The following is a 15,811-nucleotide window of genomic DNA, read 5'->3' on the forward strand; positions in this document are numbered from 1 at the left end:
TGTTGTTTTTGCTGCTTTCCTGTGTTTGTCAGTCTCCAGGTACCCCTCTGCTGTTGTTCTGTCATCTCTTATTTCCTGGAATGTGCCCTCTCTGCTGTATGCTGGTTAATATTTCTCCGTCTGTTTAAACATGTCCTTACCCTATTCTGCCATCTTGATTTTCCCAGAACTGTTGAACTATTAAAACCTCTTTAGCAGGACCCTCGGAACATGCCCCACATTGGGGACCCTGGGGTGGTGTCACGTGGCTGGACCCAGGGTGCAGAGTCGTTTGGAAGGCTGCGTGTGGCTTCTCTCCTTATTTTCCCCTTTGCCCCAGATATAGGAAGGAAAAAAAAGAATGTGGAAATGGTGATCTCACCCACCTTCCTGTAGCCCTTTACCCTAATCACCCTAATCAACTATGTAAAAATCATTTAAAATTTAATATAAAAAAAAGGAAAGAAAAAAGGGTTTTTGGTTTTTCAGTGGTTTTTTGCACTTGCTGGCAGTGCTGTATCATCAGCTTGGGAGGTAATAAGTAGGTCTGAGAGTGCCTTGAGTCTTGTGAAAGAAGGAAATCAAGAAGGTCTTTCGGTGATCACCAGGTCTTTTGTGATGAGTGAGCAAAAGTGTAAATTGCCTTGATATCTTTTACTTTTTTTAACTAGTTACTTTTTTGTTGAAGGCTTTGAACTTACAATAGATCACCCACATACTCATGTGGTCAAGTGCACTCAGCTTGTCCGAGGTAAGTAATCCTGAGCTGAGATGACTGTCTAGATTGTTTTGCTGGGTTGGGTGTTGGGGCACAGTGTAAACTACCTTTTTGGGTTCCTGCAGCTGAGTTTACAATGTTTGCGATTGAATTCTGCCAGTGGTTATTTGTTGTTGTTGTTGCTGTTTGTGTGCTCAAGATTCAATTTTTGTTTGAAAGGTGGAGATACAGAGAGAAAAGAAAGATTGATTCTGTCCTCTGGTTCACTCCCCAAATGATTGCAACTGCCAGAGCTGAACTGATCAAAAACTGGGAGCCAGTACCTTTTTCCAGGTCTCCCACATGTCATGGGTGCAGTGGCCCAAGGACTTGGACCAGCTACTGGTGCTTTTCCAAGCTCATTTTCTGGATCAGAAATGGAGCCAAACCAGCTCATATGGGTGCTTGTGCCATAGACAGAAGCTTAGCATACTGTGCTGCGCTGCTGGCCCTGCCTCTGCTCACGTGCATGGGAGGCAGAAGGGGTTGACCCAGGTACATGAGTTCCTGCCACTCATGTGGGAAGCCTGTGTGGAGTCCTTGGCTCCCGGCTTCTTTTGTCTCAGCTCCAGATGTGGCCAGCAGTTGAGTGAACCAGCAGATGGAAATCTTTCTGTTTGTGTCACTCTGCCTTCAGTAAACCTTTCACGAAGTTGTTTTACAGTCTAGAGACTCTGATCTGTTATGGGCAAACACCAACAGCTTGGGCCAGAAGTTAAAATTGAAAAGTCTATTTGGCTTAAATCCAATTGAATTGTTCTGACTTGAAATTTTCCTTTTGGGTTCTGATAATTACTGTTTTAAATGATTTTCAGGTAGAGTTGAATTATTGTAAATACCGGAGCCATATTCTGTAAAGTTGCCAAAAGCAATTTTACTTACTATTTAGTTTCATTTTAGTTAAAGGCAGAAAAAGAAACATGCATAAAGAAAAATGTTCCATTTACTGGTTCACTTCCCAAATGTATGCAACAAATTGGGCTGGGCCAGGTCAAAGCTAGAGTCTAGGGTGTAAGGGTGGCAAGGGACTAAGGGATGTGAGCCAGCGTTTGCTGCCCTCCAGGGAAGGAGCACGCCGGTAGAAAGCTGCAGTTAGAAGTGGAGCTAGGACTTGGTCCCAGGCACTTCAGTGTGTGACTCAGGCACTCTCAGATGATATCCTAACGGCTGTTGTAATGATTATAAGCAAATTTTGGGTGTGGGTGATTTTATTTTGGTTTCAGATCTGAACATTTATAAAATTTCTGTCATTGAGCATCCCTTGGGAGAACTTTTCTCATTCTAATTTAACAGTATTAGTGCAATTGAAAGAGACCCAGTTACTTTCTTCAGTTTAAATAGTACTGTGAAGAGAACCTGGACACTACTGTGCTCCCAAGTTCTTTGAAAGTATTAAGATATTTACATTAAACAAGGATGGGATTAAACAGATGGAATCATACTACTAATAGTGAAAATTTTTAAGGAAATAAGTTTCCTTTATCATCGCAACAGTTTTGGGACAAGGAGGACTGTGGATGTTTTCGTTCTAGTATATTTATGCATATTGTGAGGATTAGCTAACAACTTAAAAGTAAATTTGATTAGCCAAAGATACTTTTCCGGAATGTATTTGGGTCTTTTGAGTTCTCATCTTCCTTTAGGTAATCCTAGTTCATCTTTACTTTTGGGCTTCTCAGTGAACTCTTGGATCAGAATCTGGGTTACTAGTTAAAAATGTGTGCATTTTTCTCCAAACTTAGTTAAGTTCTAGGGTGTGGACTCAATAATTGGTTTTTAAGCTTGTACCCTTGAGATCTTGTATATAGAGTGAAGCTGGAGCCCCTCGGTATGGAACCAACGTGATTATGAATATTAAAATGAAAAATCATTAATCTGTGTTCTTTGGTAGAATGTAGGTGTCAGGTGGCTAGGGACCACGTTTGTATCTGTGCTCATTGTACCTTGCAGGTGCTTGTTGAGACTGCGTGGAACTAACGTTTTTTCTTTTATCTCCCCCGCCCCACTTTTTTCCTTCAGCAAGCAAGGACTTAGCACAGACGTCTTACTTCATGGCAACTAACAGGTTTAAATTTAATTTTTGTCTTCTGTTGGGGACTACACTTATTTAGGTTGAAATGATCAGCTTTTAAGGGATTTAAGGAATCCAAATAACTTATTGGTGTATAACACTTATTACCCAGCATCTTGTTCCTGTGATTTCTGATTTCCAGTATTATTTATGCTAACTGAAGATACTGCTAACTGTCGGGGCTGTTGAATTCAGTGTGATCACCTGACAGGAGAAACTTGAAATACAGCATTCATTCACATGTGAATAAGTGAATGGCATTATTTTGAAACTGAAGGACGAGAGAAAGGACTTTTAGGGCATTTCTGTCTCTCTGTGATTTAGGGATTCTGCAAACCAGAAAGCTTATGACAGCTTGCCTTGTCAGAAACTTTTTCTTAGGGAAAACACATAGTAAACATTGATTTGGGGCTTAGAAATTAGCAATCCATGTTTTTGCCTTTAATATTTTTGGTTTTATTTGAGAAATGGAAATTAAGTTTCCACTTGCTAGTTTAAGCTTCAGATGCCCACGGTAGTCAGGGTGAGGCCAGGCTGAAACCATCAGCTTTGAAGTCAGTGTGGGTCCCTGTGTGGGTGGCAGGGATGCCGGGCCTTGAGCCACTATCAGGTGTGCAGTGACAAGAGGCTGCTGAAGAAATGGTGTAGCTAGTACTCAAAAACAGGCGCTCTTATGTGGGGTGTGTGTTCCAGAGACTAACTGATCACCCCCAGAAATTATTGTTTCTAAAAACCTAGCCTTCTGGGGGTACCTAAACAATGGAAAGATTGAGTAATGTGAAGTCATGAAATTCAGAAATGTCACCTGAAGAGTGGACTGATAGCAAATCATTACATTGAGTTCTAGATCAATGTATTGGATAATTGGTTGAGTCTTGCCCTTCTGATTTTTTTTTTTTGTTTGTTTTTGTATTTTTAAATAGTGGAGTTTTAGCTTTGGGTTGAGAAATGAGAGCTCACGACACTCTCTTTTTCCTTCCCTCCGATGTCAGCCTGCATTTGACCACATTTAGCTTGCAGTACACACCTCCTGTGGTGGCCTGTGTCTGCATTCATCTGGCTTGCAAGTGGTCCAACTGGGAGATCCCAGTCTCCACTGATGGGAAGCACTGGTGGGAGTATGTTGACGCCACTGTGACCCTGGAACTTTTAGATGGTAAGTTTTAGAGTAAGGGACCTTGAAAAACATTTAGTTTTGGCCTATTACATATCTGGCCGGATTTAGATGAAAATAGTGAGTTAGTTGAGGTTATTCTTGTTCTGTTTGCTGTGTCTCTGAATCTTTCTTGAATGTTTTATTCATAGAACTGACACATGAGTTTCTACAGATCCTGGAAAAAACTCCTAGCAGGCTCAAGCGCATTCGGAATTGGAGGGTAAGAAATTGTTCTGGTCAGCTTGTGGAAGAAAATCAGTTTCTTTATTTGTACCAGGGAATATGGTAGAAATTTTTCCTTTTATGGTTATGTGATGATCATGACTCCAGCTTCCTAGCTTGAGTACTGCCCCGGGAATCTGTGGCTGTTGGTGAGAGCAGTTTGCTTTACATTATGTTCCGCCTGCTATTGGGGCATCTGGTGATTATTTTCTGTTGGAGACTGTTGGAAGAACAACATGGCTTCTCTGAGGAGCATTTATTGGCTTCTGGTAGACTCAAGTAATCTAACTACAAACTTAGGGCCTGGCATGATAGCTCAGTGGCTAAATCCTTGCCTTGCAAGTGCTGGGATGCTGTTTGGGCTCCGGTTTGATTCCAGGGTGCTCCACTTCCCATCCAGTTCCCAGCTTGTGGCCTGGGAAAGCAGTGGAGGATGGCCCAGAACCTTGGGACCCTGCACCCACGTGGGAGACCTGGAAGAAGCTCCTGGCTCCTGACTTTTTATTGGCTCGTTCTGACTTTTGTGGCCACTTGGGGAATGAACCAGCAGACAGAAGATCTTTCTCTCTCCTTCTCTGTAATCTGATTTTCCAGTGAAAATAAGTCTTTAATCAGTAAATCAATAAATAAAAATCTTAAAGCTGGTATCATAATTTACCTATACTTAAGGTGATTTTAGAATTTTTTTTTTTTTTAATTTTTATTTTTATACATCTGGAAAGGCAGAAAGACAACTATAAAGCCAGAAGTTAGGAAGTAGATTTCCCATGTGTGGGCAGGAATCCAGTAGCTTGCGCTACCACTGCTGCTTCCCAGGGTCATGGCATGATGGCTCAATTGGTAATCCTTCATTTGCCAGCGTCAGGATCCCATATGGGTGTTGGTTCGTGTCCCAGCTGCTCTATTTCCAATCCCGTTCCCTGCTGTGGCTTAGGCAAGCACTGGAGGCTGGCTCAAAGCTTTGGGTCTTTGCACCCATGTGGGAGACCTGGAAGAAGTTCCAGGCTTCTGGCTTCAGATCAGGTCAGCTCTGGCTGTAGTGGCTATTTAGGGAATGAATCAACTATTGGAAGTTATTTGTCCTTTTCTCTGTAAATCTGCCTTTTCCATGAAAATTTAAGTAAATCTTAAAAATATGTGTGTGTGTGTGTGTACATATAAATCTACTTAACAGGAGAAATAAAAGGAATAATTTCATTCACAAATACGACTTTGATATACAATTCTATTATTTTTTAAAGATATGTATTTGAAAGGCAAAGTAATGGGAAGGAGCAGGCATTCAGGCTCGTGGTAATGCCTTGCCTCTGTCAGCGTGGGTTGGTTTGATACTCGGCTTCTGGCTCCAACTTTCTGTTTCTGTGTTGATTGTGTTCCTGGCACAGCTGTATCTCATCTCAACTGCTTAGGACATCTGGGAAGTGAAGCAGTGGGTGGAAGATCACTTGCTGTTTGTTCCCTCTTTCTGCTTATCAAATAAGTGAATAAACGAAAGTATTGTCTTTATTTCTCATATCTAGGCTAGCAAGCCTACTTTAATTCTTAGTTGAGTGAGTTACAGAATACAAGTTTTCTTAGAAACATGCTTGAGCTTGTAGTTATCTTTTACTTACAATCTCATGAAAATTTCTAGAATGTGATGAATCAAATACCATTGTAAGAGGTCATAGATGCTTGTGACCGATGTCTAGATAATATGATCAGCATCCCCCCCCCCCCTTTTAAAAGTGCTTAAAGTTTTTATTATTTATATTTATTTAAAAGAGAGAGGGTAAGAGTTTCCATCTGTTGGTTCACTTACCAGATCGCTCAAAGCCTGAGACGGTCAGGCTGAAGGCAGAAGGCTGGAACATAGGTGATCTCCTTTGTGAGCGACACAAACTCGTGCACTTGAGCCATTAGCCGCTGTCTCCCAACATGTGTATTAGCAAGAAACTGGACCTGAGAGTTGAACTCGGGCATCCTATGGGATGCACTCATTCTCACTGCTGTCTTTTACTTAGTTATTTTATTTGAAAGGCTTAGTAGCCCTTCCCACCTCTCCACCCCCTGCCACATACCTGCAGCTTCCATCAACTCCCACAATGGAGTCCGGGCAGGTCAGGCTGAGTCCAGAAGTGCGTTAGAAGAGACTGAGTGCTCCACCTTAGTCTCACATGGGTCACAAGGGCCCAACTACTGTGGCTATAGCCTGCTGATTTCCCAGGTGGCAGATGCCTGCCCCACAAATTCTTTATTGGTTGTTGTTGCTTTGTAACATTGGTATAGATTACTGTGACTCTTGATGGAAGATTTTAAATATTTAATGTTTATTGGACTTCACATTAGGGTAATTACAGGTCTTTGGTCTTGCAGTAAGTATATTCTATGAATTTCAGTGGCTTTTTATTTAGTAAACTGACCTGGAGTAAAAAGAGGTTGTTTGCTTCATTGTAGGCATGCCTAGCTGCCAAAAAAACAAAAGCAGATGACCGAGGAGCAGATGGAAACACTTCGGAGCAGACGATTCTCAGTATGATTTCCCAGAGCTCTTCAGATACAACTATTGCAGGTCTAATGAGTATGTCAACTTCTACCACAAGTGCAGTGCCTTCCCGTCCAGTGTCTGAAGAGTCATCTAACAAGTTAACCAATGCGGAGGTGCTGCAAGGCGAGCGTTGGCTGTCCTCTCAGCCTTCTTTTAAACTCGAATCTTCTCAGGGTCACCGGACTAGTGAAAATGTAGCACTTATAGGAGCTGATCATTCCTTACAACAGGACAGTTCAAGTACATTCATTTCTCAGAAACAGAGTAGTAAGAGTGCGCCGTCAGCTAAAGTGTCACTGAAAGAATACCGAGCCAAGCATGCAGAGGAGTTGGCAGCCCAGAAGAGGCAACTGGAGAACATGGAGGCCAACGTGAAGTCACAGTATGCGTACGCTGCCCAGAATCTCCTGTCTCACCACGATGGTCACTCTTCAGGTATTCTGAAAATGCCCATGGAAGTCTCGGAAAATTCTGATCGGTCTTTTCTTGAGAAAGCTGACAAAACAGCTCTCAAAATGAGACTGCCAGTGGCAAGTGGAGATAAAACTGCCTCTGCAAAACCAGAAGAGATTAAAATGCGCATTAAAGTCCACTCTGCAGGTGATAAGCACATTGCTGTAGAGGACAGCGTCTCCAAAAGCCGAGAGCACAAAGACAAGCACAGGATCCCCCCGGCCAATCACCACCACCACCACAATCACCACTCGCACAAGCACTCCCACTCACAGCCTCCGGCTAGTGCTGCCAGCAGACGGCCAGCTGAGCCAAAGCATAGTAGCCAGTCAAGCACCTTACCCCACAAAACCTACGGCTTGTCTAGTTCTTTCTCTTCTTCTAGTTCGAGTCGTAAAAGAGGCCCTTCTGAAGAGACTGGGGCCATGTTTGATCATCCAGCAAAGGTTGCCAAGAGTACTAAATCTTCTTCCATCAACTTCCCCTTCCCACCTCTTCCGACAATGGCTCAGCTGCCTGGGCATAGCTCAGACACAGGTGGCCTTCCCTTCTCACAGCCCAGCTGTAAAACTCGAGTTTCTCATATGAAACTGGATAAAGGCGCTGCCGGAGCCAATGGTCACAACACAACGCAGACGATAGACTATCAAGATACTGTGAATATGCTTAACTCCCTGCTCAGTGCCCAGGGTGTTCAGCCCACTCAGCCCCCATTTGATTTTGTTCATTCTTACGGTGAATATCTGAATCCGCGGTCTGCTGGAATCTCCTCCAGAGCTGGCAATACAGACAAAGCCCGGCCACCACCTCTACCATCAGAACCTCCTCCACCACTTCCACCGCTTCCTAAGTAAAGAAGAAAAAGAAGAGGAGGAAAAACTTGTTTAAAAAAATGCTTTTTTTCTTGACTACTGATTCTGGACTAGGAAAATTACTTCCCTTATGAAATATGTCACCCTTCTTCGATTAGGGAATGCAATTGATGTTGCGCAGTAGGTGGGAGGGTGATGGTTGGCCTTGGTTGGTGTATGTGCTGCCTCATACATTGTAACTATTTTATTATAGTTTTTGCTGTTATTAGAGAGGTGGTCACGTGTTAAAACTGTGAAGGATTCAGAACACTTTGTTGGCCTCTCCACTGCCTGATTAGGTTGATTGGAGTTAATATCTTCCCTCTTGTCAGAACTGAAACATTGAAGGTTTGTTTTATCAAACAACTGTGGATCCTTTTGGTGTTTAATATGTTGGAAGAGGGGAAGTATTTAAACATCAAAATCATTTAAAAGACTTTAAAAATAATTTAAAGAAAGTAAGTTATCTTTAGTTTTTTTTATATAATTGGGGAGGGGATTGAGATTTTTTGCTGTGTGTAAGAAAGATGCATAGCAGTAACTCGTGGTGGGTGGGATTGGAGGGTGGGAATGTGTTCAGGGTGGGTGGGAGGGTAGGCTTTTGGCTAAGAGTTCTGAAATGGGCTCAAGTCACTTGAAGTGTTGGAACCTTTAAGTATGTATGTAAGTGTTGAGTATGTGTGTTTTTACTGTGTGTTTAAAGATCATGTTTTACCTTTCCCTCCGTGTCCCTGAACATTTTCACATCCCAGCAATCTACTAGAGAGAATAGGGTCGGCCTTGGGATCACAAAGGAAAGGAGAGACGTGTATCTGACGCGGTATTTCCTCCTTTCTTTATCATTGCTGATTTGGGTAAGTGAAGCTGGTGGCTTGACTGCAGTTAAAACTTTATTTTCACCCCATTTTTCATTTTGATACAGAACAAAAGTGGGGTTGAGGAAAGTTAGAGCGCAGGGCCAGCCTCTACCCTACTGAAGTGGGGGTGTCTTTTTTTTTCCAATTGTTCAAATGGGAACAGAGTCGGGATCTCTGAAAAGAAGGCGAGTGTGCTGTATTCATCCTGCGTGTGAAGGCCCAGGCCATGTGAGAACAGTTCTGGGTGAAGCCATGGAGCTAGAGGATTCTATAAACAATGAAATTGGGATTTAGAATTTTTAGAGCATTGTATTTTGCATTATGAATCTAAGACTTTTTTTTAATATATGTATCTGAAAGGAAAGCAGCTTCATCCTCAAGTTCTACAGCTTCATTGGTTTTAGAGATCGGAGCTTTTGAAAGTCAGCAAACCTAGCTAACAGTTACCTGTTCGGCGTAGATTGTCTGCCTTTGGTGGCTTTGGATTTTAGGCAGATTTTTAAGGATCTTTCTAATAGGTTATTTTTTTTTATTTTTTTATTTTTTTTGTAAACCGAACAGGTCAGGAGTCCTGCTGTTATGAGGACTTCATTATTACTCCAGATATTAAGGAGTGAACTTTTTTTTCCTTAATCAAAAGAAATCTGGTTAGAAAGACTTTCTAAACCAAGCTGTTTAACTGAAGGTGCCACCCAGCCACAGATAATTTGATAAGACACTTGTTGGTCTTCGTAAGATTTTTTTTTTTTTTTTTTTTGGTGATGAAAAAGATGGTATAGTTTGAATTTGTCATGTTTAATGCAGCTTCCTATGCACCAAATGTTGTTTAGGGGGAAGTTGATTTCTTTTCAAACTTACAGGATGGGAATTGTGTATGAACTCCTACTTGCCAGGATCAGGCTGGGCCAAAAAAAACCCAATGTAATTCTGGTTGAGGATATGCTGGCCTACTATGGGAAGGGATGTGTAAACTTAACTGGGGGTGAGTTGAGTGTCCTGCAGCTCTGCATTTGCCTGCCATTGCTTTGCAAAATAAGTTCTTTGCTGACCTATAAGCCAGTAATACTTGACTTGGAATTGTCACTTTATTTTAATAGATGATAGTTTCCTCTTTTTCAATATTTTCTGTGTTGTGTCAGATAATTTGGTAAATGCGTGATTATGTTTACTAAGTTTAGGCTTTTAGTTAGCTTTTCTTTGTAGGATGGTGGTTTCCTTCCTGACTTCGCAAAAAGGAATATGCTATTTAGTTTGCATCTGTTATCCTCGCGGAATTGATAGTCACTGATTTGGTCGTGGTGTTTTCCAGGGTTTTCGTCGCATTTTGTAGTCACATGCACTCCCTCGCCACAGAAGCACGTATTCATCCACCCGGTCTCTAGAGCAGTATTCTTTGGCGCTGCTGTAGTGCTTGTCAAGGGCCTGCTGCTTTGTGGCCAGGCCTTTGCATTGTAGATCGTTACTGAAATAGGTCAGTTTGAGACCCCTGTGCGCTCATGCCTACTGGTACTGTGGTAACGTAACCAACGGTGTCTGCTTCTAGATGGAAACTCCTCATGGGCTCTCTGAAGCTGCTGCATTGTCTTCAGGTGAGCAGATATGTGTGTCAGCATATCAACCACATTCCACTAACTTAAGATTTCTAGAGGGTTGTGTGGTTTCTAAGCTTTGTGTCTTCCCTGCCCTCCCACCTTTAAAAGGTGAGCAATGGGATTTATTTAGCCAAAAATAGTCTACTAAACATGGTTTTCTGTTTCATCCTTGAGTGTGTGAAGTGATGGTAAGCGGGTCTAGAGCTCAAGTTCTGTAAATCTTGATATTCCTAATACTTCACTTGACTCTCATGTTGACAAAAAACAAATACCTGTGGAGTGTCCTTAGTGGTTTTTAATCAGATATCTATGTTGTTATAGGCTGAACTCTAGTGAAGCATGAACCAAAAGCCAATTTCATCTTCTGAAGTATTCAGTTACGCTTTGTGGGTTTAGAAAATTCCTAGGTGGTAGTCTAGTGTTGCACCTTGTAAATCAGTGTGTTTCCATATTTGAGATCCTTCCTTTTCCTTCGTGTAAAAAATCATCTTAAATGTTTGTTTAGATTTAGTGTATCCTGTATAGTCCTGTATTATTGGCTTCACCAGTGTTAATGGAAAAAAAATTCAATTTCCAGTTGCAAAACATTAGGTTAAATTATAGAAATAAAATCATGGTAACATTGCTGGGTTTCTTTAAACCTCTGCTACATAATTCCTCATTATTGGAAATGGGTTCTTCTCAGACCTTTCTTGTGGACAAAGGCAATTGGAGGGACTGTATCTATCCTAGTATGGTTGGACTACAAATAGCTCTATAATTACTTTGGAAATTGATTTTTTTTTTTTTAAGTTTTCTTCTGTTAATTTGATACCAGTACTAGAAAAGTGGAGAATCTGGGGTATTCACAAGTTTGAATAGAAGTGTCCTCTTGGGCTTGGGAGAGTTTGGTCTGTTTAAGCCATCAGATGGTGACAAAATCCCTGTAGTCCCACTAAGTGTTGACTTCAGTGACGTTGATATACCCCCAGCTTTCTTGGGCTGTTTGCTAGCACCCAGCTTCTAGCTGAGTGTTGCTTTCTGATGGTTTGGGAAGTGTTCATTTTGCCCCACAGTCAAGTTTTAGTTTACCATCTTATCTCTTGGTGAATGTGAGTTTGAAAGCATCACAGTACTGTAATCCTACCTAATGGAGTAATCTGTAAATAGTTATTTTATAAGTGGGAGAGCTCCATTTCAGTGTCTAAGTTTCTAAGTATGAACTTGGAATTGGAGAAAGGAGGGAAAGAAAACATGTTGTCTAAAAAAGCAATGTCTACTCTTCCCTTCATCAGCATGTGTTCATGGTTGAATGGAGAAAAGAGAAAGGCTGGGATTTTGTGTGGCCATGTTAAGCGTGGAGAGGGATGCTTGACAGCATGCTAATTGAAGCCAGAGCAAGTATGTCTCCATCAAGAACTCTTCAGTTCTGAAAGCTGAGTAGTTTAACTGGTTAGTTGTTGATCATAATTGGTTACAAAGTCGAAGTGCTAGCTGGCTGAAGCACCCAAAGAAAAGAATGCAGCAGCCTTAGTGTTAAGCTAGGTTTCTGACCTTGAAACTGACCTTTTCCCTAATCCTATTTTGTATTCCTGAAACTGTCCATTTTCCAATCAGACCAAAGAGCAAACAGGAAAAAAACAAGCAAACAAACAAACAGAAAAACAATAAGTAAAACATTTTAGCAATCTGTGTCACTCAGGTACAATTTTGTGAGATTTTTTTGTTTTGTTTTTATAGCTCTGTAGAGTCCTTTCTCTGTATACCTGCTGTTGCCTCTGTCCTGGGGCACCTCAGTGCTGGGTGCCACCCTGGGATCTCTGCCGCCTGTTCAGTGAATGATAGGATGTAAGTGACCATGGGAATAGTAAGGGCTCTTTATAAAAAATAAATAAAAACATTTTTAAAAAGGATATTGTATACATTTTATAGTCTGGCTATCAGTTTGATATCTTGCTGTCAAGTATGTTTCTCAATCTGTATTTATCCATCCCATCAATAAATATTAATGCTAAAAATTCATCTGGTTGTTATTTATATGTACTGTGTCCTCAAGTCAGTCCTCAGTCTTTAATTGCCAGTTTATTGATAGTTACAGTTTTCTTCCACTTTGATATTATTAGGTCTTTTTTTTAAGATTCGTTTATTTTTATTGCAAAGGCAGGTATATATAGAGGAGGAGGGACAGTGAGGAAGATCTTCGTCTGATGATTCACTCCCCGAGTGGCCACAATGGCTGAAGCTGAGCTCATCTGACCAGGAGCTTCTTCTGCGTCTCCCATGTGGGTGCAGGGTCCCAAGGCATTGGGCCGTCCTCGACTGCTTTCCCAGGACACGGACAGGGAGCTGGATGGGAAGTGGAGTAGCCGGGATTAGAACTGGTGCCCACATGGGATTCCGGTGTGTTCAAGGCGAGGACTTTATTTTTTTATTATTTTTTTTTAAGATTTATTTATTTTTATTACAAAGTCAGATATACAGAGAGGAGGAGAGACAGAGAGGAAGATCTTCTGTCCAGTGATTCGCTCCAAAGTGACCGCAACGGCCAGTGCTGCGCCGATCCGAAGCCGGGAACCAGGAACCTCTTCCGGGTCTCCCACGTGGGTACAGGGTCCCAAAAGTTTTGGGCTGTCCTCCTCCACTGCTTTCCCAGGCCACAAGAAGGGGGCTGGATGGGAAGTGGAGCTGCTGGGATTAGAGCCGGGTTCCCGGGGCGTTCAAAGTGAGGACTTTAGCCGCTAGGCCACCACGCCGGGTCCAGGACAGGACTTTAGATGAAAGTCATGATAGCTGCCACAGATAAGTGCTGCGCTTACCTTGCAAGCACTGACAAAGAATGATAGATACAGTAACAGATTCAGAAGAAAATAACTTTGTGGGGAAAAAAATTCTTGATGGCGCCTGGAAATGATGGTGAATGCCTATCCTCATTCAGAAGCAGAAAAAGAATGAAAAACAAAGACCAAGGTGAGTCTTGGAAGTGATGAACTCTGAAGAGTAGGAATGCTATTGAGAAAGTACTGCAAAGACTGAACTGAAGTTCAGCAGGCTTGAAAGGAAGAGGTCACTTCCTAAAAGTTTGCTCCTTCTATTCTGATTTGTCACTGGGAAACATGTAAGCTAGATGTCTGGTTTTTCAATTTTGAATCTATGACTGGCACGTAGTGTGTTAGGTCTAGGCTCTGGTTCAAGTTCCAGATCTTCAGTTTCCATTTGTTTCAGCTCCTTGCTACTTACTGTGCCAGGGAAAGCAGAGGAAGATGGCTCAGGTCCTTGGATTCCTGCCACCCACACAAGAGACCTTGAACAACAGCTCCTGCAGGGGTCTTTGTCTTAAAAACCCTGCTCCTGCTGCATTAGGAAGTTTCCGTGAAAAAAAAAAAAAATCTTTTAATAAATCTCACTTTGCACACTTAAAAAAACAAAAAGCTCCGTGCTCCTGAATTTTTTCCTTGCTCAGTTGTGGCCATGAGAAATGAACCAGGGGATGGAAGATGTCTTTCTTCTACAACTGCCTTTCAGAGAAATAAGCTTTCAAAAAAGTTTTGAGAGCCTGGTGCAGTCCTCGCCCCCTGTGTGCACTGTTCCACTTCACTTCCAGCTCCCTGCTTGCAGCAGAGGACATCTCAAAGCCTTGGGACTTGCACCCATGTAGGAGAACCCAGGGAAGCTTTTGGCTTTGGATTGGCTCATCTCTGGCCCTTGGTGGCCACTTGGGAAGTGAACCAGCAAAGGGAAGTATGTTCTATCTCTCTAAATCTTACCTTCCCAATAAAATAAATTTTACAAAAATTTGAGTCCATCTATTTCCAGTTAGTTTATTAAATTCTTGATATAGAGCTGGATTTCATTTTCCATTAATGCCTACATTCCTATTTCCCAGACATTAAGAATTGTATGATTAGAGACAGATGTTTGGTGTTGAAATTCAGTTCCCTGGGATCCCTTATGTTAGTGCTTGGGTTTCATAGACGCTAAGTCTGTTGCACTCTTATCCCATGTGCGTTCACACTATTCAGTGTGGTTTTATTTTTTTAAAGATTTATTCAGTTTATTACAAAGTCAGATATACAGAGAGGAGGAGAGACAGAGAGGAAGATCTTCCGTCCGATGATTCACTCCCCAAGTGAGCCGCAACGGGCCGGTGCGCGCTGATCCGAAGCCAGGAACCTGGAACCTCTTCCGGGTCTCCCACGCGGGTGCAGGGTCCCAATGCATTGGGCCGTCCTCAACTGCTTTCCCAGGCCACAAGCAGGGAGCTGGGAAGTGGAGCTGCCGGGATTAGAACTGGTGCCCATATGGGATCCTGGCGGGTTCAAGGCGAGGACTTTAGCCGCTAGGCCACGGCCGCTGGGCCCCAGTGTGGTTTTAATATTCCTTTTTGATTCCTGTATTTGGTTACAGTTTTCAAAATGTATTTCTTTTTCTTTTTTTTTAAAGATTTATTTATTTTCATTACAAAGTCAGATACACAGAGCAGAGGAAGATCTTCCATCCGATGGTTCACTCCCCATGTGAGCGCAACGGCTGGTGCTGCGCCGGTCCGAAGCCAGGAATCAGGAACCTCTTCCGGGTGCAGGGTCCCACAAACAGGGAGCTGGATGGGAAGTGGAGCTGCTGGGATTAGAACCTGCGCCCATATGGGATCCCGGGGCTTTCAAGGCGAGGACTTTAGCTGCTAGGCCACGCTGCCGGGCCCTCAAAATGTGTTTCTAGGAGAGGAGATGTTTTCCCTCTTTTGGTTCTCTCCCCAGATGACCACAATGGCTGGAGCCAGGCCTGTCCCCAAACCAAGATTTATTCTAAAGGCAACGGACAGAGGAACACACAGGTTTTCCTCCTCCGGTTCATCCACCCAATGCTGCCAACAGAAATTCTATCTAGGTTTTCTTTTTTTTCTAAAGATTTATATATTTTTCTTGGAGTCAGGGTTAAAGAGAGAAGGGGAGACAGATTTTCTGTCTTGCTGTTTCACTCCCCAAGTGGTTGCAATATGAAACCAGGAGCTGCTTCTGGGTCTCCATCGCGGAGTGCAGGGTCCCAAGGCTTTGGGCGGTCCTTGACTGCTTTCCCAGGCCACAAGCAGGGAGCTGGATGGGAAGTGGAGCTGCTGGGATTAGAACCGGTGCTAATCTGGGATCCTGGCACCTACAAGGCGAGGACTTTAACCGCTGGGCTATCAAGCCAGGTCCCATCTAGGCTTGTAACTAAGTGGCAGGAACTTGGGCGCCTTAGGAACCATCTGCTGCCCCTCGATAGGTAGGACACTGGGGTGGGGGGGGAACCTGGCGAGTAGCCTAGCAGCTAAAGTCCTCTCATTGAATGCGCCGGAAATATATATGGGCGCCGGTTCTAATCCCTGCGGCC

At 42.8% G+C, this 15,811-nt stretch overlaps 1 protein-coding gene across 1 annotated transcript in view; it reads left to right on the forward strand.

Moving 5' to 3' along the window:
• Positions 1-9,015, forward strand: part of CCNT1 (cyclin T1) — a 28,387-nt gene extending 19,372 nt beyond the window's left edge. Inside the window, exons 5-9 of the mRNA XM_004599361.2 lie at positions 668-730; positions 2,756-2,801; positions 3,800-3,963; positions 4,113-4,183; positions 6,622-9,015. Of these exons, the coding sequence (XP_004599418.1) occupies positions 668-730; positions 2,756-2,801; positions 3,800-3,963; positions 4,113-4,183; positions 6,622-8,019 (1,742 nt within the window). The 3' untranslated portion in view covers positions 8,020-9,015. The remainder of the gene's footprint in view (positions 1-667; positions 731-2,755; positions 2,802-3,799; positions 3,964-4,112; positions 4,184-6,621) is intronic.
• Positions 9,016-15,811: the final 6,796 nt, after the last annotated feature.

Source organism: Ochotona princeps, chromosome 15 (assembly GCF_030435755.1).
Source record: "Ochotona princeps isolate mOchPri1 chromosome 15, mOchPri1.hap1, whole genome shotgun sequence".
Taxonomy (NCBI): domain Eukaryota; kingdom Metazoa; phylum Chordata; class Mammalia; order Lagomorpha; family Ochotonidae; genus Ochotona; species Ochotona princeps.